The following is a 22,900-nucleotide window of genomic DNA, read 5'->3' on the forward strand; positions in this document are numbered from 1 at the left end:
GCAATACATGTATTGTAATATATATATAATTATTAATGTTATTTCATATTAACGAAGTAGAGCCTTGGCGCATTAATAAAATTATTATTTTATGATCAAAATATCACAGGTGTTTTATTTTAACATTACACAGATATATGATAACGAAGGAACTCATGGAAAGATTCCACGCCATTGGATATCATAATAAATTTTAAAATTAATTTTTAACAAATACAAAATATTTTATTCGGTATATCACCCCATACGCTAAACAAATACTCCCGTTGAAAAATTAATTTTAATTTTATTGTTTTATTAAAAAAATAGACTTATAATTTTACATAAAATAATTAAAAATTTTAAGACAAAAATACCCTTGAAACGCCGCCAGTTCCCTGCTCGCGATCGCATGGGATTGAAGCTGCAGAACATGAACTCCAAAACCCTTTCCTCCGCCTCACCTTCCGTCGTTTATCCAAACCCTAGCAAGTCCCGTCGATACTCCGTCGACGCCTCCTCCGGCTCCAAGGCTCTGCGATACTAACGCAAACAGAGTCCCTCCTCACATAAAACTCTAACAACAGCTCCTCCTCCTGGTGGTTATCCTCTTTACAGACCTCGCCCTTGTGCTCACCATCAATCTCGAATTAGAGCACATCAAGGTAGAATCAGATATTGCTTCCGAATTTCTTTGCTCCTCCCCCCCTTGCTCATGTCGGCGGCGCCGTTTCTTTCTCATGATGTCATGTAGATGTGCGGCATGACCAACCTGTCGTAGCCACGGAGGTACGCATCTAGGTCCGCCATGTTTTTGTGTACTGAAAATTGCAGCCTCCTAATGTTAATGTGGACTGCAGGGTACGTTGTGGAGCGTGCTACAGGGTCGTCCCCGTGGCATTGACGACATCTGATTTGGAATTCAAATCTCTGTGGCATAGCTTCTCTGATTATAGAGTAATAATTTCTTATCGTCTTCTGGAGCTTTTTTTTTTTTTTGGAATTTATGATTTGTAGAGTTGATTCTTCAGTTCATTCTTTCTTTATTTGCAAAAGCTTATGAGGTTTCAGTCAGACGAAGTTGAATTTGGTATTTATTTATGGGGCACGTTGGTATTATTATATCAATTGCTGAGCTTTGCGATAAGGACCTGTTTAGTTGGGTGGATAGAAAGACCTAAGATGAATGGATCACTTCAATTTTTTAATCTTCCTCCAATTTACTTGGGAGGACGGGTTCGGGAAGGAAGGAAAATTTGATGGCTGAAACAACCACCTCAAACCCCTATTTTTGATCCAACTATATTGAGTGGCGAGTTATTTTCTCTTTGTTTCTTCAATTTTTCACATACTCTTTTACCTGCTGTGAGTAACACTTGCTTGCATTTTGATAATAAAATGGAAATAAATGTCCAATAAGGCTTTATATAAATTGTTAAGATATTCCAAACATGATTTGAATAATCTTCATCATCATCATCATCATCAATCAAGCTGTGTTTTTCCCCCAATTTTTGTGGTCAGATCCATTAATTTTATTCTTTCTTCCATTGAGCTTTATGCAAGGTTGCATGACTAGTAAGATTCTAGTTAATTAAATCGTTTTTACATTCACTATATTTTCTTGGGTCACCTTCTATCTAAACACATTCCACTCTAATATAAAAAGGGCAACCCAGTGCATGAAGCTCCCGCCATGCGGGGTCCCGGGGAAGGATCCATTGTACGTAGCCTTACTGTGTTTTTTTTTTTTTTTTTGCAAGAGGCTGTTTTCAGGATTCGAACCCGTGACCTTTTGGTCACATGGCAACAACTTTACCGTTGCGCCAAGGCTCCCCTTCACATTCCACTCTAATATGTTTAACTATTTTAGTATAGTATTTTTTGGTCATCTTTGATCAGTACACCATCTCAATCTATTTTCTGCAATCTATCTTCTATTGGTTTTGGAGCTACACTCAATTTCTTATCAATATTTGGATTTTATTTTGGTTCTTTTCTGGTAATTCCACACATTCATCTTAGTATTTTCATTCTACTACATAGATCATCTATCTAATCTTCAAATTTTTTTTTTTCAAAATGTAAAATCATGCAGATGATTTCATCGAATAAAAATAGGAATGTCAAGGATGATAAAATGTTATGGCTGCTTGGCATGTGAACTGCATATCTATGCATTCAAAGGCTGCCAAAGTTGTAATAAGAAAGGATTCAACATCCATTTCATGTGCTAAATAATAGTTTAGAAAGACAGTCATGAGAGCTACCGGTAAGGGATTTAGAATGACAATTTCCATAAGTCTGGTGTTTAATATCTCCTTAAGTGTCTGAAAGCTAAAATCACAATTGGCTGCAAGATAACACGGGATACAAAATACTGCATAGGCATACAGAACATTTGCGCACAACCTTGCATTAAATAACTAAAAGGTAAATAGAAGGTTACACCAATCTCTTTATTTTTATTGTATGCTGAATAGTTTATTTAGATGGGTAATCAAATAAAGTTTCTATGTATCAAGACATCAGATGATGCAGGATTTTACTGTAGCTCTAATCCAACACCAATCTTAACAATTTCCAGGAAATAAGATAAATATGGAGACTATAAAACAAATAAACTACTTTATTAGCTTCAAATATAATATCATTTGATGTTTGAATTTTGAACAATCAATTAAAACAATTAGTCATCATAATTTTTTTTTACACCGGTAAGAACTATGTAAAATTGAGAAGCTACTGCAGCCTGAAGTTTGCTTTGACCATCAACTTTTAGTCAAGTAGTGGAATGACACGATAAGGCCTATTTTTCGGATGAATGAATGGGGCACCCAAGTTCAATACATTGATAAAGCTAGCTCATAGTTCCTGACATTGCTATGTAATTGGACTACAGTTTTTCAATTCCAATCAGCCAAAAGAAGCCTGTTAGGCAGCATATCTATGGTGATAGCAGTCTTAAAACACATGTCCATTGAAGCATTTGGACAACATATGAAAAAAGGCCTATTGCCTCAAACTTTAAAAATAACATCCCAACTCTCAGCAATCAGCATGCAAGTTTCATGCAATCTCATTTAATTATTTATTTGAGGTTGATGTAGAAGTTTAATGGTTGAGTATACTAATTGGAGCTGCAATTTGTCATTAACATTTGATAAATTCATTTGGCCATTTTTTAAAAAATTTATATTGCTATAAACTATACACTGAACAAATTATTGATTCCACCTCAATTCTGTGTAGATTAAGTTACAATGTATATCTCCACATAAATATGGGTACTCTCCCAGTTTGGTGAGTCAAACAAATGTGATATGACCTATTGAGTTAATGTTTTTACTCTCATTTGGTGAGGAAAACAGATATGATATGAGCTATTTAGTCATATGTTTTTTTTTGGTATAAAAGCAGTAATAGTTCTTACTTTGATTCTTCATCCTGTTTTAAACTTTGCCTATGCTCATTGGTTTTCTTAAACTGCCTTTTAGCTTTTATGATAAATGATAGGGAAGACCAAATTATGTCATAAACAAACAAATGACTGCAACTGTGACTGTGTTGTTACTATTATATGAAAATGCTGTAATTAACCAAGTTACATATGACACACTTGTACTTGATAGTGATGGAACTACTAAATGCCTTTCATATTTCTTTTGGTCGACCAAACTTATGAGTTCCCATTTCCATGAAGTTCTATGAGCCAATGCGCATGCATGCCAAATTTACAAAGGAAAGATTTACATAAGTACAACTAGAGATTTACAATAGTAGCAGATTCACACCATACGTTTACGTAATTATGAGATAATCAAATGCTATTTTTTAATATGTAGACGTCTATTTTTTAATATGTTGACTAGTATAAATGCAAGATTGTATTTATGATCAAGGTTTGGAAAATCACAATAGGTGATATGCGGTTAACCTATTGCATAATATATATGGATCTTTGAGAACGCACAGTCAATGCTAAAAAATCTAAAAAAATAAAAAAGGGTGCGATTAACCTATCGCATAATGTATATGGATCTTTGAGAACGCACCGTCAATGCTAAAAATCTAAAAAAACAAAAAAGGACAGTCCGGTGCACGAAACTCCCGTCATGCGGAATCCTGGGGAAGGATCCATTGTACACAGCCTTACCTTGCTTTTTGCAAGAGGCTATTTTCAGGATTCGAACCATTGCGCCAAGGCTCCCATTCAAAAATCATGTTGATAAAAATCTAAAAAGATATTATGTTAATCAAAATGACTAACATACAACCATTCATTTTCCAAAACCATGTTGATCATATGTATGTTCAATTAAAGCTACCAAGTATGGTCCCCACGGACGGGCGTAGTTGGTTCATGCAACAATATTGCTGTCGATAGACCTGAGGTCGATTCCCAATGGGTGTAGAATGCTCCGTTGGTTGCCTCGACCCTTCCTTGTATGCGCTGATGTTGCTGGGTGAAGCCCCCATGATTTACCTCCATTCTATGGAGAGCCACCCTGATTGGGCCGTCGAGGTGACGGTTTCATCTTTTATTGTCAATTAAAGCTACCAAATAATGATGTATTTAGATTTAGAGGAAGAAAAGAGTGGCTTACAAACATTTTGGCAACACATTCATTTAATTTACTTTTTTCCATATACATTCTCATTGTTGTAAATGAACTACATTTGAAATATGTTGTTCATATGTTCACATAAGAAGAGATAGATTGATAATATGTGAAGGAACTCTTCCTTTGTGAACAAAATTTATAGCGAAAAAATATTAAACTTTGTATATATGGAGGGTGCTTATATAATTTCTTATTGTTTAATTATTTTTTTCTTTACTTTTGTTCTTGTCTTATTTCTCTATATGAAACAAAAATTCTATTTAACATTGATTAACCTCTTAATTCGTTCATATTTTGGCAATGTTCTTTTCTATCCAACTCTTGTTAGCTGATATTATATGTAAAGTAGGAGTACGAGTAAATGTCTGAATTGTTGTTGATGAATAATGTATTATCATATTAATTTAAATATGGTTGATTAATCTGACAATTATACATAATTATGATTAAATGTTTGATTAATGAATTCTAAATAAAGCCCAATGAATGTAGATGGTTTTTTATTCTCCATTAAGGATTTTTTTTATCCCTTTGATCCTCCCTCAAACCACTTTCATCATTATCTAATGTTTTGATTATGTTTTTTCTACTTAATACATTAAATTTCATCTTTTAAAATGATGTTTTTTGGGACGTGAAATAGATAAATATGTTATGTCCTATAATAAATGCAACTAGAATGATGTCACACTTCATTCTAGATTTTTTTTTTAATTTAATATATTTATTTAATAATTTTGGATAATCATAATTTAGGTTTTAATTTGACACATAATGCAATAATTTTAAAATGATTCTATTATAATAATATAAAATTAATATGTATAACAATTTAAAAATGATTATATTTAATAAATATTTATATACTAATTTAATCAAATATTAAATATTTATATATTAATTTATTATATATAAAAACTCCGCCCATGACTATCGGTTATGGACGGTCCCAAGCCCGGATAAAGGAGAAGGGTTGTGTTAGGTTGCCAACCAACGTTAAAACTATGACAAATATTCAATAATTTATTGTAACAATTTTAAAATGATTATATTTAATTTAATAAAACATTTATATGCCAATTTAGTCAAATATTCATATACTAATTTAAATTAATTATATTTAGTATAATGATTTACTTAATACTTATCACTTGATGTATTCCTCATTTCTAAATTTATAAGTAAAAGGTGCATATATGGCCCCTCAAACAATCAATGATAGACACACAAAGGATTAAACATTGATTATAGATGGCTTTATTGTTGGATCGAAAATGCTAGGGGGCGTTGAATAGCTCTCGTGATTTTTCACGTTTTTCGTAAAACTATCGAGAGAGAATATGCAGTGGAACTGAGAAAGAAAGTAAGAATGACAGAAACCAAGCTAATACTTTTGGTTTTACTTAGTTCGAAGTCTCTGACGACTCTTACTCCAAGGCCCGCGATCAATGATCACTTTTGATGAGTAATTCACTAATAATTCGATAGTTTCAAATGCAAAGATAAGTACAATGAAATAATAGTTTAAATGCTATAAATGAAAATTATACCGACAACTAAAGAGTTGAAGTTACGAGCTTTCGGTCGTCAGAGCAGCGTTACGGTTTCGTTGAATTGTCTTTGGAGCAACGCGCAAGAGAGATCGTGATTTGAAGTTCTGTTCAAATAACTGCTCGAACAACTCTTTTATAAAGTGTTGAGGGCGCCTCCAACCGTGTCCCAGGCGCCTTCAGCTTCAGATGTTATCCTCAAAGCCTCGGTAGCGATAAGTCGCGTAAATTGTGGTTTTTATTCTCTCCAGGATGCCTTCTAAGCGTTTCAGTGCGCCTCCAATACTTCAAGGCGCCTTCCATGTGCTCCAGGGCGCCTCCAATGCTTCAGGGCGCTTGCCATATGCTCTAGGGCGTCTCCCCACGGCGAAAACCTTATCCCCAAGGTTTATCTGCGCGAGGGCGCCACCGCCCTATCCAAGGCGCCTTCCATTGGATCTGAGGCGCCTTCGAGCAGCTCTGAGGCGTCTTGAGCACTGTTCACCCAAGGCTAACTTGTGTGTTTAAGCTCCTTTAAACTATGTTGTTGGTCCGGGTCGGTCGGTTGGAGAGGGTTGAGTTGCCTAAAACACAAAAGCTAAATACCTTCTCGATCTTTCAACTCAGGTTAGCAACAATAACAAATAAAATTAAACAATAAGAAACTAAAGAAAAGAAGCATCAGAATTTACTTGGTTACAACCTAGGTAGTTGTTAATCCAAGTCAAATGAAAGCTCTTAAAAAGTCTCCTTCATTGAAGGCGGAGAAGCCTCTTACACTCGTTAATAGCTCAGACTATTGCTAGGAAATCAATACAAAAGTTGTTACATCGTTCCTAGGTCCAGGGGTCTTTTTATACCCTGGAAAAACTTATCCTCAGGCTGGAGGCGCCTTCCATAGGGCTGGAAGGCGTCTCCAATGAGGCAAAGGATAAAACTTTATCCTTTCCGCCAACGGCCAAATTGCCTGGTCAAAGGTGCCTTCCATGGCTAGTTGAAGGTGCCTTCCGCCTGAAGGTCACGGAGGCGCCTTCAACTCAACTCCTGTTGAAGGCGCCTCTAGCAATTCCATAGCTCCACTCTAGCTCTTCCGCTGCTCCGATCGCCTGGGTGATTTCAGCCAACTGAAATACGACTCACCCGAACCCAATTTCGGCCTTCTCCTCGAGCAGGCTTCCGCTTCTGCTTCTCGTCTCTCGAATGTCGCGCACGTCCTTCTCATCCACCGACGTACTCTTCCACAGCGTCTCGTCCCTCGGATGCACCGAGCCTGTCGGCTCTCCCGTGCCATCCTTCTCGTTAGCCGCGTCTTCCGCTCGACTTCCTATGCTCCTAAGCTCCTGCACACTTAGACACAGAGATCAGAAAATAACAGGACCTAATCTAATTTGATTGATCACACCAAAAACAACCTTGGGGTTCCAACAATCTCCCCCTTTTTTTATGTGAGCAACCCAAGTTAAGTTAGGGTAAACAAACATAAAGTTAAAGAAAAAAAAAATACAAGTATGCAATAAAGTGTAAATATTTTAAATTTTAGAATTTAAAATTTTAACTAGTACCTCCCCCTAGACTTAATTTTCCCTTCTCCCCCTTTGATCACATAAAAAAATGGGGTATATAAAAAAATCTAAGGGTAATTATTTAAAAAGAACTTGCAAGTGTTTTGAGAATTAAAAATTTTGATATCAACGTAAATCATTTAAAAACTTTAAGTTTTGCTAAAGGAATTTCCAAAAATATTTCCAAACAAATTTGAGAAATGCTGACAACTATGTAAAGTATTATCTAATCGTTAGTCAATTAAACATTTTATTTCGTTATTCGGCTTCCAGGCTGTGGCGATGCACTAGGTCTTCTTAGTTATTGGATCATCAACCACTTCTAGACAAAGCCTTATAATGAAATCAAATATTTAATGTACTATCTGAAAGTCCTAAGTCTAATTTTTAATTTAGACAAGTCTTTGGAACCCAATATAACTTCCTTCCAACTAGGTTAATTAGAAATTTCGGGGTAGTAACTTTTGGGTAATTTTCTGATTTGACCCTTGTGAAATCTAAGATACTAGTTAAGATTTTTATATTTCCTAATATTTTTATTATATAAGCATGCACGATTTTTCATATATTCTATCTCTGTTTTCAATTTGTCATTTTCTATTTTTAAATCATCAGATAAATCTAGCGGACATGCTTTGGACAATTATATTTTCAAGTCTATGTTTTCTTTGTCTAACATGCAACAATTTTTTGATAAGAACTTAATAAATTTGAATAGCTTATCAGGCGGAAGAGATCGTACCTGACTTACCTTGTCGATCCCATCATCCGTAGCTCCCCCTTCATCGATGCTCATTTCGGAAGAGCTTTCTTCGTCCTCTTGATGACTTGCCATCAATGCAAGTCCGGAAAAGGCTTCGACCTTCGATTCAGACGATGTTTCGTCCCACGTCGCCTTTAGGGTCTTGTATTTGTTCTTTTGAATGGGCTTCTTGTTCTTGCCTTTGTCCTTTTCGTTGATCTTTAACTTAGGGCAGTTATCTTTAATGTGTCCTTCTTCATTGCAGTGGTAGCATCTGATTGTCCTTTTCTTTCTACCTGCAGATGGTTAGATTTTTGAGTTTTAAATAATTTCTTAAATTGTCTTACCATCATTTATCGTTTCGTTGTCGTCGAGAGAGGATTCTGAAGTTTGTTCGTCTATCTTTGCCTTAAGGGCAATATTGTGCTTCGGCTCCTTCGGATATGCACATCTTGTTTCGTGGACTTCAAAGGTAGAAAATAATTCTTTTAACGTAGTTGAATCTTAATCCTTAGATATGTAATAGGCATCTACTAATGATGCACATTCAGTACTTCTAGGGAATGCGTTAAGCACGTATCTTAGCGAATCTCGGTTACTTACCTTTTCTTCGAGATTCGTGAGTCCAGTGATGAGCTCCTTGATCCTTGAATAAAGGTGTGCAACTGTTTCGCCTTATTCCAGTTTGATGTTGCTGATATGATTTCTGAGCAGATCCCGTCTTGCGAGTTTCGCCTCCGAGGTTCCTTCGTGTAGTACCCGGAACTTCTCCCAGAGCTCCTTCGCAAAATCGTAGGCTTCGATCCGATTGACTTCTTGTGGCGGTAGAACGCTTAGTAGATGGAACTCTGCTTTCCCGTTTGTCACGAAATTAGCTTGCTCCTTTTTGGTCCAGTGATATTTATCTTTACCTTCGTGTGCTACAAAATCAAACTCCATTATTAAAAATAAATCGAAATCAATCTTGAAAAATATCTCCATCTTCTTTTTCTAGTTGGCGAAGTCCCCCTCGAACTTTAGTGGGTGGATGCTTGAACCGACCATCTCATGTGCTTCGTTCGGCGGTTAGTCCTCCTGAAGCAACTTGGCTTTGATACCACTTGTTGGTCAGGATCGGCCGGCTGGAGAGGGTTGAGTTGTCTGAAACACAAAAGTTAAACACCTTCTCGATCTTTCAACTCATGTTAGCAGCAATAGCAAATAAAATTAAACAGTAAGAAACTAAAGAAAAGAGACACCAGAATTTACTTGGTTACAACTTAGGTGATTGTTAATCCAAGCCAAATGAAAGCTCTTAAAAAGTCTCCTTCATTGAAGGCGGAGAAGCCTCTTACACTCGTTAATAGCTCAGACTATTGCTAGGAAATCAATACAAAAGTTGTTACATCTTTCCTAAGTCTAGGGGTCTTTTTATAGCCCTTGGAAAAACTTATCCTCAGGCTGAAGGCGCCTTCCATAGGGCTGGAAGGCGTCTCCAACGAGACTGGTTGAAGGCGCCTTCTGCCTGAAGGTTGCGGAGGTGACTTCAACTCCCGTTGAAGGTGCCTCTAGCAGCTTCATAGCTCCACTCTAGCTCTTCCACTGCTCCGATCGCCTGGGTGATTTCGGCCAACCGAAATAAGGCTCACTCGAACCCAATTTCGGCTTTCTCCTCGAGCAGGCTTCCGCTCCGGCTTCTCGTCCCTCGAACGTCGCATACGTCCTTCTCGTCCACCAACGTACTCTTCCGTAGCGTCTCGTCCCTCGGACGTACCGAGCCCGTCGGCTCTCTCCCGTGCTGTCCTTCTCGCTAGCCATGTCTTCCGCGCGACTTCCTGCACTCCTAAGCTCCTGCATACTTAGACACAGGGATCAGAAAATAACAGGACCTGACCTAACTTGGTTGATCATACCAAAAACAACCTTAGGGTTCCAACATATGTTAGTCCAAATACACAAAGATACCCTGCAAAACAGAGTTAACACAATAAATAATATAGAAATATAATATTTGAAAGTTTCCGGACTGTCCGGTTTTGACTTTTGGATTTCCCATGAAACCCTAGGTCGAACCAACGCCTATTGTTGACACGTCCTCACATACTCTAGTTTACCTTTTGACAAACCGGTCCTCTAGACTGTTTGGATTTTTGCTCAGCATCCGAGACTTCAAGACTTTCACCTAGTGTCTTCGACCCTAGGATTTTTCGCCTGGTGTTCGCGATCTCCAAGACTTTCACCTAGTGTCCTCGATCCTAGGATTTTTGCCCGACATCCTTGACCTGCCAAGACTTCGCCCCGTCCTCCGGACCAGGACTTCGTTGCCTAGCCGCAACTAGGACTTTCCACCTGCCTATTGTCCACTAGGACTTCTTTGCCTAAGATCACTTATGACTTTCTTGTACACTCAGTTAAACTTGTTAGAACAATAATAAGACTTAATTTAGAACCTTTTGTCAATATCAAAACTCAGGTTCGATCAGCTGGTGTTTCTTGCACCAACATTTGTCACGAGTGACAAGCACATTTCCAATGCATCAATCATTTGGGCAACGACACTGATCATTGCATGAAAATCACGTTGCAAAAGTTGTGAGAGGTTAGGCAATGTCTCGTGTAGTATGACCACACAAACATTTTTACCTTCCCTTCGCTAGCTCTTCTTATCAAAGTGGAGGGTGTAACTTGACAATCACAAACTTAAAAAACTCATCATAATGCTTCTTAGTGAAAATGACCATAGTCTTCGAAACATCACCAACCTCAGTGGCATCCATTCATTGGACAACGTCTAGGTCAACCATGCTTAAGCATGAGGGCTTTCCTTGTTGCAGCCTAGGTGAGTGAATATGTTTTTGTTGAAGTAGAAATTATATTGGATAAAAATGAAAATTACAAAAAATCTAAAAGACCTGTTTAATAATATTGACAATTAATCAGTTGCATAGGAAAGAAAAATACATAATGATATTTTAAGGTTAAAATTGTGATATTATAAAATTTAGAGGTTCAATTTGTAATACAACATATTAATAATTGCATGATGAAAGGATTAAATTGTTAATTTAAAATTTTGAAGGTCAAATTGTAAGGGTTTTTTTGTAATGATATTAATTAATTAAGTTATACTAAACACCTGCACAATTGTTAAAAGCAAGAAACTAAATTAAATGAACGAAACTTTTAAAATTTAAATAATGGTTCAAAATAAATAAACAATAAGTTATATTGGAAAAAATGGAAAATTTGGTAATGTGAAGGGATTGAGGGTTGACACGAGGTGTACCATGCAAGGTTTAAAATTTTGACCCATGTTGAGATTTTGATTTTAGACCGGAATGATACGGTTTCAGTATCATATATATATATATATATATATATATATAATAAAGCTTGGTTGTTATTATACTAGTGTTATGTAACTTGGCAGCATAGGTTTGTCAAAACTTTTAAAATAAAGATTAAACATTTATATCAACAAAAATGTGCTTCATATGGTTAGGAACCAAAAATTTAAAAATAAAAAAGCTAGGTATGTTAATATTCATGATTTCAAATCTTAAATTGATTCTAAGATAAAAAAAAAGTTATTATCTATAATAATTATATAAATTAAAAAAAATCATAATATATATATATATTAATTATATAAATTATTAATTAATTAATTAATTAATTAATTAATTAATATAATATATAATTATAGTTTATAAATATTCTAAATAATTTATTATTTATATAGCTTATATTGAATTTAAAATCAAATTTATTTAAATATATATATTTTAAATTTTTTAACAATTACTTTTTTTAGAATTATTTATAAAATTTTAAGATTATTATAAAATTTCAAAATTGTTTTAAATATTTTTATAAAAATAATTTAAAGTTTGTTTTTAAAATTATCTATTTTTTACTTTAATTTTTTTTATAATTTAAATAACAATAATAAAAATATAAAATTATATATTATAATTATATTTATTAATTAATACTTTATTTAATTAATTATTAATTTATATAATATATAATTATAATTTATATAATAATTAGGAAAAAATACCTTTAACCTCCCTCTATTTTCTATTAAGTAGCATTTTGCCCCTCTATATTTTAAAAATAACATTTAACCCTCTTTGACCAAAGTTAAATGTGAAAAATTTTTGTAAAAGATAATTATGTCTTTTTGATATTTTTTTGATAATTTTAAGAGAAAAAAAACCATATTGAATTTATTGATAATTTACGTCCACTTTTGTTGATATCTGAACTAACTCTAGACAATTCAAGGCCCTAATTGATATTTCACCATGTGCATGGCTACTGATTTACTAATTAAAATCAATAAATTATATGTAACCTCCAACAATATATAAAAATTAATACTTAATTATACGAATAAAATAAAATTAAGTAGTTTAAAATGTATATTTTCGTCGCCCTTGCTATGCAGCCTTTGTTTACAATGTATAATAATTATTTTCTTCATTTCCCCCTAAATTTAAAATTTTCACGATTATATAAGGTTTCGCGAAAATAGATGAAGGTATAATTTTCTTTTCTTACTCGAAGGTAAATTTTCTTTGACTTCTTCGAACTCTTTTGCTTTCTTATAGATGCACGCGAGCCTTACATCTAAGTTCATCATTGACTTGATCGTCAAAGAGGGTAACACCGACAATGTCAACCCTCAGCTGACAAGCTTTGCTTTGCAAGACACCGAGAGCGAACCCACTGACAAACCGATATCAACCACAGATCCGAGCGAGTGATGAAGGGCACCATCACTGGATGCTTCTATATATTTTTTTTGTCCTTTTATGTATTTTTTCCCCATGTGTACACCATCGATCTAACTAATCAATAATTAAAGAGTCGACCTTGAAGATATATGTAATTATTTTCCACGTCAATTCAATTTGTTTTTTTTCCTCTTAATATTATCAAAAAATATCAAAAATATAAGGACACAATTGTCTTTTACAAATTTTTTCACATTTGACTTTGGTCAAAGGCGGAGTTAAGTGTTATTTTTTAAATACAGGAGGCAAAAATGCTACATGATAGAAAATAGAGGGGATTAAAGGTATTTTTCCATAATAATTAATTAGAAATTAGAAATTATATATATATATATAATATAATGGTTTTATTTAAAAGCTTTAATAAACCCTAACTTTTTTTCAACCTCGTGATTCCGCCCCCCATTGTGATTTTTTAAACGTCGCCACCATCGCCTCGCAGCCGCCTTGCCACCACCGCCTCGCAGCCGCCTCACCGCCTCGTTGCTGCCTCATCGAGCTAATCTTTCGTTGATGCTTCCAGGTAAGTCTTCATCTCTGAATTGATTCCTTCTTTCTTCTTCCTTCTTCCTTTTGCTGTGCGCGCGTGACACACACGATGATGCACACAAAATTGTTGTGCGCGCTGTGCCGGTGCCGGTGCCGGTGATGGTCCCCCGTCGGAATGGTAAAAACCTCCCGTTTCGAACAGCATGACTTGAGGCGAGAGAAGAAGGATAATCAAGGACTCTAGGGCAGTACAAAGCGAGATGGTCTCAAAAGTGAGGGGTGAAGGATAACACATTGGAGCAAGTTTAGAGGACTTGGTGCTTCTAAGGGATGGGCCAGATATAAGGTGAATTTGAGAGGAACAAAGAACATCGACAAGGTTGAAGACTTAGAGATATGAAAGTTATGTGAGATTGAGTGAAGTGTAGCTTGGACTTTTGCTTTTCAGCAACATCATTAGAGATGACTTGTGCAGCTAGGTAGGAATAAACTACCCGATGGCTTAGTTGAAGCCTTCAATCTAGGGGTAACAAGTCTTGGACCATAGTTAGCGGCTGAATTAGATCATGTGACATTGTGTAAGCTTACAATGAGATCAGTCCAGTAAAGGAGGGATCATCGAGCTGATTTAAGCTGATTCAAGCCAATTCAATCGATTAGATGAAAGCTTCTAGTTGGTTTGCAGATAGTTGTTGTCTGCCCTATGACTATTTGCGTAATCAATACATTTGGTCAATCGATACATTTGCTGGATCGATCAATTGGAGGCTGGTTTATTAAATTGGAGGCAAGCAATATAGAGTTATTGTTGCAACGTCTATAAAATCTTTTGGAGAGCTTTGAGGAATAAGAGGTTGCTCGAATACATTCTCTTACTCCTCTATTATTTTGCTAACAAGATTCAAAGATTTCCAAGGGTTTGGACAAAGATGAAAACTCCAACTCACTCTTGCTATCTTTTTTACTTTGCTTATATTTCATAATTATATTGAGAGGAAAGTTTGTATTGTAAACACCCCAGTGGGATTGTATTAGGTTTTTTTCTATTACCTTTCATTAAGGGGTGGTTTGTGGACCTTTGCAAAGTTGGCGTACTAGATGTGTCATAGGTCATGGAGCGGGGCCTCCAGATTATGTTAAATCGTATGTTAGCATTATTCTTATTTGAATTATTGTTATTTTCATTGTGTTTATATTTAACATGAACAATCAAACACACATTAGCACCTTGTGCAAATTAACCATTGCATTTTCTTTATATTTTGCAAATTTTAGTATAGGCATTAGCTATTTACTCCTTCCCCCTTTAATTGGAGTCGAGCCTAATTTGAATTGACCATTGATCATCACAATATTCACCAAGCTATTCAACCCTGTTGACGTCGAGTTACACAATCAACTTCATTGAAAAGAGCTCATGGAAGGAAGGCAAAAGAAAACCTATTCATTATTAATGTCGCCGATGTCTCGGGGATCAATGCTGGGGTACACAAGTTTCTTATGCGTGTCAAAATAAAGAGCATCTATTCAGGGGTCATCATCATTGGGGTCATCATCATTGTCCTCGAGTCTGAGATCGCATAGTAGTGCACGAGATATTGTTCTAACCTATCACGACATCTGAAATATGATCTTTACACAATGGCTAATATCCTTTGTTGTCAAGTGATGAGAGGTTGCCTAGGTTGTCATCAAGTTTTCTCCTCTCATTTCACCTGTCACTTGCAATAAAACCATCCACAGACTGTGTTTAATCCTCTGTGCATAATCCTTTGTGCATTTGCCATTGATGACTCTAGGGACGTCCTATATATGCATCTTTCTTTCAAATTCAGCAACATGGAATATATCAAGTATAATGAAATTATTATAATTAATTTTAACTTAGTATTTATGATATTGGATTTAATCAATTTTAAATTGTTATAATAAATTAATTTTACATTGTTATACTATAATCAGTTTTAAATCTTATATTATGTATTAAATTAAAGCCTGTAATATAATTAACTTGAAAACAATTTGATTATCTAAAATTATTAAATAAAAAATTCTCACTCGAGGCACATGAATTTCATTTTAGTATTTTTTGTATTGTGTGATCCTTTAATCCCTTTTTTTTCATCAAGTGTTCCCTTTATCCCTTGCTCCCTTTAATTACATTTTTTTGGCATCTTCACTTAAAAGAATACTTGCAACGTGGTGCATAAAATTCAAAGGAATTGTTTAATCATAAGCATGGATGCTTTCAAAATATTATTGAATGAGCATTTTGGCGGATAAAGAAAAGATTTCCAATTAAGCATGTAATGACTCGGTGTTAAATCATCGACATGCATCCCTTAAAACTGCAATTGAATGTGTTTGGAAGTGTTAAAGACAAGATTTTCAATTATAGCTAGTTGACCAAAGCCATGTAATGCCCCCTTTGTACCATAAGATTTCAATTATAGCTAGCAGACCATAGCTGTCTAATACTACCTCTATAATACTGATGAATTTACATGGTGCATGTTACCAAACTGAGAATGATTAATTAATCTGTTTTCTCATGGAAAGTGATAATATAGCTAGAGTGATCATGAGTGATCAAACTATGAATGAATTCAGCTGTTCTCTCGTGTAATTTATATGTGTATTTTTTTTATATGATGTTTTTTTGTTTGTTCATACTAGATGTGAATTGTCCGTTTTCAAATTCAGATTGTTTGTGGCTATTATGTGCTTGATAAGTTACAAAGTTAACAGCTTCATTTGCTTTGTTTATTTTCTTTAGCATGATGTATGATCATTTCTTCTGACATGTTACTAATATTGTCCTTAGTTTTCAAGCATGACTACTCCATCCAAAAAACCTTCTGGAGGGCAATCATCAAAGAAGGATACATTGAAATGGTTGGAAGAGATGGATGATGTGTTTGTTGATGCAATGATAGAACAGCAAAATAATGGTAATAGGGTGGATGGCATGTTTACAACAGCGGCCTACACACAGATGACCAGTATTTGTCAAGAAAAGTTAGGCATTTCTCTGACAAAAGATCATTTAAAAAATCGAATAAAAACTTTGAAAAACAATTTTGTTGCTGCATATGAGATTTTTAAGAATGCTAGTGGGGTTCAATGGTCTGAATCGAAGAAGATGTTTGATGCAACAAATGAAATATGGGATGAACTTATCAAGGTTTGTTGTTTCTTAAATTTATCTTCCTTATGAGTATATATCACGTGATGCTTACGGTACTTGTATGTAGGTCAAACCACAGGCAAAAAAATGGCGGACCAAACCCATTCACAACTATGACAAGTTGTGTGTGCTATTTGCCCCAGACCGCGCCACAGGTGATGATGCATTTGCTGGTGCATTCTTCAACAATGCACCAGAAGATGAGACTCCACAAGACCCCTTTCTGCAAAATAATGTTATTTTTGATGAGACACGTGATGAAGCAAGCTCATTTCAAGATGATGCAATTTCCAGCAAGTCCAAAAGGAAAAGATCAGCTGTCAGTGAGACTATTGATAAAAGGCTCCAGGATTCTGAATCAGGACTGCTTCGGATAGCCTCAGCCCTTGAAAATGGTCAGTTGACAATTAGGAAAGCTGACCGCCCAAGAGTCGATGAGGAGTTTACAAGAAAGGAGATCTTTGCAGAGCTAGAAAGATTAGAAGTTGATCCTTCAAAGATTGTAGATGCATACTTGCTCCTCTCAGCAGATCAAGAGAAGACAAAGACATTTTTTGGAGCTCCTGAAGCATATAGATTGAATGTGATATATAGGATGATGTCTCAGAATTAACTGATCCAACTTAAACTTTTGAATGATGTGGCTTTATGTGCATATTTAGCCTGCTTGGTTACTGGGTTAGAAGCTTAATTGAATGTCACTGTAGCAAAATATGCCATGGTACCCTAGTTTGTTGATGTTCTCACTTTTAGATTTGTATATGTAGTCGTGATCAACTGTAATCATTCTCAAGTGTTGGTTGATGCCTTTTTGAAATAATATACTCTTATCTAGGGACGGAGCCAAAGGCCCTACCCTTCTAATTTTTAAATATAAGAAGTGTATAAGGTATACGAATATGAAATGAAAGAGAGGCGAATGGGAGGTAACGACATGATCGCCTCTCCTCAACATAAATATATACATTTCATTCCCTATTCTTATTTTATGATCAGTCCAATCCTTGTAACTAAACCTGACCGTTTAAAATAATTGATCGGACATATTTTGGAAAATCAATTCCATTTAGTAATGCAATGGTTCTGTTAACTCCTTTGTCTATTGTCGTCGACCTATTGCTATGCCTCCTAATTAATCCTGAGTGGAAATATGTGAATAGTTTTCAAAGGTTTGTGCCAAGTTTGATGCGTAGTAGAGTTTAGGAATTTACATTGTCTTGAGGATCTCTTGAATTTCATTTTTTTGATCAATTTTAGGGTTTATGTCATTTGAACCTCATGTTGTCATTTGAAACCTACAACCCCTCCCCCATGCAAACGAAACTCCCCGTGATTTATTTTTCTTCTAGATTACATGGGGCAATTCTGAAGGAACATCGGGGTGAGGATTATCATATTTTTTGCTGCAATTGTTAGAGACATAGAAGGCACATATAAGAAAATCCATCGGTATATATTTTTTTCAAACAAAAATTATCTAAATTGTTAAAAATCCAATGTATAGTATCTTGTAGTAATTTTACTTAAAACTAAGTTAGGGTCTTATACTTTCAAATTTTGGACACACAAACACTCCTATGCAATTCTTGACTCTGATAGTGTTGTAAACCGCTACATATAGCATGCATCTTGCAATCCTAAGCAATCCAAGTTTAAATAAAAGTTTAGACTAAAACTACTCCGAATGCTCATTGAAGTACTCTTTTGTGCTCCTTTAACCTTATGAACTAATAAAATGCATTCATCTTTCAATCCTAAGCAGTTTAAAAACATGTAACAATTTTGACCAAAAGTGCTACATATGCAAATTTAAGTGATGCATTGTGTTCCTTAGATATTCTACAACATATAAAATACACTCATCTTCTAGTCATGAGTAGTAGGCCTGACCTCAGGCTAGTTCTAAACGTGATCCGGAACTGGGTCAACGGTCTAGGTAACCATTGACTTAGTTTCGGTTTAAAAACTATAACCGACCTGGTAGGGTGCCAGGTCGGTTACAGCTCAACCCTTCCAAAAATTGCTAATCGACGATTAACCACAATTTGGAATCGGCAGTTCAAGTTTAGTTTATTTTTTTTGTATTGGATCGTTCGGATAGTTGGAACCGTCGGTTTTAACCGTTTAGGATGAAAAGAGGGGTTTTTTTTTTTTTTTCAATGATTGAGATCATTTGATCAATGACAACAATTTGGTGTCCGTTACTCTTTAAGCTTTATAAATAGAGAACTCATTTTATTGTTTTCACGTACATTTTCTCTTCTCTCATTCTAAGGTAGATCTGCTACCTTAGTGGCCCCCCTAGTGCCGGCCCTACGGATATGGAGGGAGGTTCATGCAGGTACACAGGCCATAGGCGCATGGCGGGGTAAACCCCAGGTCGTCAGTTCCTGAGAATCGACCCCTAACCATTACGCCAGAGATACCATGCGCCCACCGTCTGTGCTACGCCCTGGGGGCTTCTCTTCTCTCATTCTAAATTCTACAATCTGTATATACTTTTGACTCCAATTCTACACACTTTTGACTTCCTCTTCTGAGTTCCAAATATAATTAGAAGGAGATCGAGGGTAAGAAGAAGGCTGAGGACGTTCATCATCTTAATCTTAGAGGGATAAGGAAATAGCGAATCTAAACATTCAATCCACTGGTGATGAAATCGAGCAACTTTTGAATTTGACTGTGACGCCCAAAACACAAAGAAGTACTGATGCAATTATTTTTAAGGTTCAGGAAGTTTCTGTTTTAAAATCTTCTATTTTTACTAAACATTTAATAAGGTCACTCTTCCGTCGGGAGAATTGCATGTAAAATGTAAACACTGTAATGCTTCTTACAAATTCCAAGCCGGTTATGACTATGAGTCATTGAAACAACACATAGAAGTGAAGCACCCGACGAAATATGGAATTGATCGTGCTTACGAACAATTATCTAGATTTTCCACCAGTGGAAGTAATGATTCTAGTTTATTTTTATATTCTGATAATAAATTAAGAGAATTATTAGCTATATTTGTTTTTGTAAAATATTTTTCATTTAATTTTAGATCTAAATATATTTTTGAAGATTTTTGTAAAGAGTCTCTTAATCTATCTACTAAATGTGTTCCTAGAATTATACTTACAAAAACAATTAAAAGATCAGTAAAACAAGGAGAAAAATTAATTGAAGAATTTTAAAATTAAATAATAAAGTTTCTTTCAATATTTGGAGTGATTATTGGTAAACATATTCATATATGAGTGAAACTTATCATTGGATTGATAACTCCTAGAATATCCTAAAAAGATTGTTAACTTATAAAGTTTTTGATGAATTGTATAATGCTCACAATTATTATGTTTAATTTTAAAAGAATATGGATTAACTTATAAAATATTTTTAATATCATTTGATAATGTTTGTTCTAATAGCGCTAGTATTTAAAAACTTAAATTTATATGTTAATCTATTATTTGTGGTTTGTTTTTTCATATTCATTGTGTTTATCATGTTTTAAATTTACGTGTTAAAAATGGATTAAGAATTTTATTTAAATCATATTGAACCAATTATAAATGTTATTTCCTATTCATGGTTGCATCCATCTATAATAAAACAATAGGGTAAATTTTGTAAAAAAAATATGAAATGAGACCTAAAAAATTTTCACATGATATACCAACACGTTATTACAAGATTCATTTTAATATAGAGAATTATTATATTAAGTTCTTATAAAAAATATTAATAATGTAATATATATATTTATTTTCACAACAATATAATATTTTAGTAGTATTTGTAAAATCTTAAAAGTATTTAATAATGCAACCAAATAACTTTTCGATTTTTATTATCTTACTTCTTTAGTTTTAGAAAATTATTTTTGTAATATAGTATTAATTTTAAACGAAAATAATACCAATTAATTTTTACCTTCTTATGTATTAGCAATGAAAATGAAATGAAAAAAAACTATTTTTTCCATATTCCTTAAATTTATTTAGTTATATTTGATTTTATTTAGTTACATTTTATTTAGACTCTAGATATAAATAAGAAGTTTTACTTGAAATATTATGTTTGTATTATGACTTTTTAATTCCATTTAAAGATTTTTTTTCTCATCCTAATAATATTGTATATAATCTTAGAAATTATTTATATAATATTTATAAAGAATATAGTATAAAATATAGAATACAATGTAATAGTTCTGAAACACAAAATACAAATAGTAATAATTTAAACCTACAAAAGAATAAATTTTATTAAAAGAACACACGAAACATCCATGAGAATTCTCAAGTTCCCATATAGTAACTTAAATTTCTTTTACGACTTCTTTTGATTCGAATGAAACAGATAACGAAATAGATTTTGAAATCCTAAAATGGTGGTCATAGAAAACTTAAAATTTTCCCGACCTCTCCATGATCGTCAAAGAAATTTTAACTTGTTCAATATCAACAGTTGTTATAAAATAGACGTTCAGTGTCGATAGTAATATATTGGATGAAAGACGATCAATTTATATCTCGACTCGTTCAAAGCCTAAGAATTACTCGACGATCGGATCGAAGTCGAAATAAATCCAATGAATACAACTTTTAGATGATAAAATCAAAGAATTTAATATCGAAAGAACAAATATTATGGGAATAGAAAATAGAAATACGTAACAATGTCAGATCATAAGGTAAAATGGTAAAAGGATAAAATAAGTTCTCACCTTATTTTAAAAAATCACTAAAAATCTCTCACATTATTTTCTTTATATATATAAAAGATTTTAATAGTTGAGTTGATTTAAATCAAGTTGTATATAAAGATAAAATGTCTCAAAAATTAATATTTTAATAGAAATCAAATGTTTGTTTTTTCTCACACCTAAGGTTAATAAAGAAATTAAATATTTTAATAGAAAATAATATCAAATGACTCATATACTCAGCTGCAAATCAACTTATACTACGAACCTTTTTATAGTAAAACTAGATCCAACCTAAGATGATTATTTTAAATCTCTGGTATCTTAAATTTGCATGAAAAGGAAAATTTTAACTCTTAGGATAATGTAAAATTAAGGTGTGATAATTTCTCGATAACAATATTAGATTGATAATCAACAAAATATCAAACTTTTTTCACAAAAAAATAAAACTCAATACGGGATCCAGAATTTCATAATTTGAATTAACTCAATTTTGTATGACCATTTTTCAAATATCAAAAATCAACAAAAATATCTTAATTAGTCATTGGAATTTCATAAACTCAGTACCATTGGAGATAATTTTAAATCCTTTTGAATGGAATACCATTGCAAAACAAAATAACTAACAAGGAAAAAATTTACTGACTAGTCATTCTTGGCACATTGAATCATGGTCACATAACAAACATGTAACATTTGCAGCATTAGATACAAAAGGAAGAATTGGAAGTAGCCATAAACTAAACCTTCACATTTACAGCATAACCGGAGAGTAATTTGATACTTCAAATACTGAGAGTAGCTACATGTTCCCAGTGCCTCTTGTTGGACGACAAACATGGTTTTTCTTCCTCGAATGCTCTTCGTTGTGAAGTTGGGTGCGACACAGATAGCCATACCAGCAATTCTCTCTCGCAGATGCATCTGGTGGGAGAAGCTGCAAAAGTTGGAGAAGCACCAAGAGAAATGATGATTTCAATATACCATATACATAAGTATATATGTACATAGGAAATTGTCAATCTATGACTGAAGTTACACATTAGTTCTGCCATGCTTATTGAATTGCTCTCCTTCATTATTTAAATCTCCAAAGGTTCAGCACTGGTTTCATATACTTTCCACTTTGAAATTAATTGGATTCATGCGCAGGACTATGTCTTGGCGGTGGCAGATGCTTGGACCTATTCTAGTGCGAATTGATGCATTTCTTCTACTTCAGCCTGCAAGCTTGGGTTCTTCAAACTAAGCTACAAAGATGGGCTGAGCAAGTCAAGACACTGACTGCCAAGCAGTTTCACTTG

General features: G+C 34.1%; 2 protein-coding genes across 4 annotated transcripts in view; one reads left to right on the plus strand and one right to left on the minus strand.

Annotated features, from left to right (window-relative positions):
- Nucleotides 1–385: 385 nt before the first annotated feature.
- On the plus strand, nt 386–17,766 carry LOC122006913 (uncharacterized protein At2g29880-like). 2 transcript variants are annotated; one of them, XM_042562605.1, is made up of 5 exons: nt 386–644; nt 734–768; nt 840–936; nt 16,532–16,891; nt 16,962–17,766. In XM_042562605.1, the coding sequence occupies exons 4-5, from the start codon at nt 16,541–16,543 to the stop codon at nt 17,505–17,507; spliced, it is 897 nt and encodes a 298-aa protein (XP_042418539.1). In that variant the 5' UTR covers nt 386–644; nt 734–768; nt 840–936; nt 16,532–16,540; the 3' UTR covers nt 17,508–17,766. The 2 variants fall into 2 exon arrangements, with proteins under 2 accessions (XP_042418539.1, XP_042418540.1); XM_042562606.1 differs by having other exon boundaries at nt 386–768; nt 16,974–17,766.
- A 4,449-nt stretch (nt 17,767–22,215) lies between these two features.
- The window catches only part of LOC122006914 (E3 ubiquitin-protein ligase CHFR-like), a 41,779-nt gene continuing 41,094 nt past the window's right edge, over nt 22,216–22,900 (minus strand). For both annotated transcript variants that reach the window (XM_042562607.1, XM_042562608.1), the window contains one exon: nt 22,216–22,533. In XM_042562607.1, coding sequence (XP_042418541.1) covers nt 22,399–22,533 — 135 coding nt within the window. In that variant the 3' untranslated portion in view covers nt 22,216–22,398. The remainder of the gene's footprint in view (nt 22,534–22,900) is intronic.

This window comes from Zingiber officinale, chromosome 7B, assembly GCF_018446385.1.
Source record: "Zingiber officinale cultivar Zhangliang chromosome 7B, Zo_v1.1, whole genome shotgun sequence".
NCBI lineage: Eukaryota > Viridiplantae > Streptophyta > Magnoliopsida > Zingiberales > Zingiberaceae > Zingiber > Zingiber officinale.

Coding starts and splice junctions, on each gene's coding strand:
- LOC122006913 (XM_042562605.1), top strand. CDS start 16,541: ATGACTACTCCATCCAAAAAACCTTCTGGAGGGCAATCATCAAAGAAG. Junction 16,892..16,961: donor TATGGGATGAACTTATCAAG/GTTTGTTGTTTC, acceptor ACTTGTATGTAG/GTCAAACCACAGGCAAAAAA.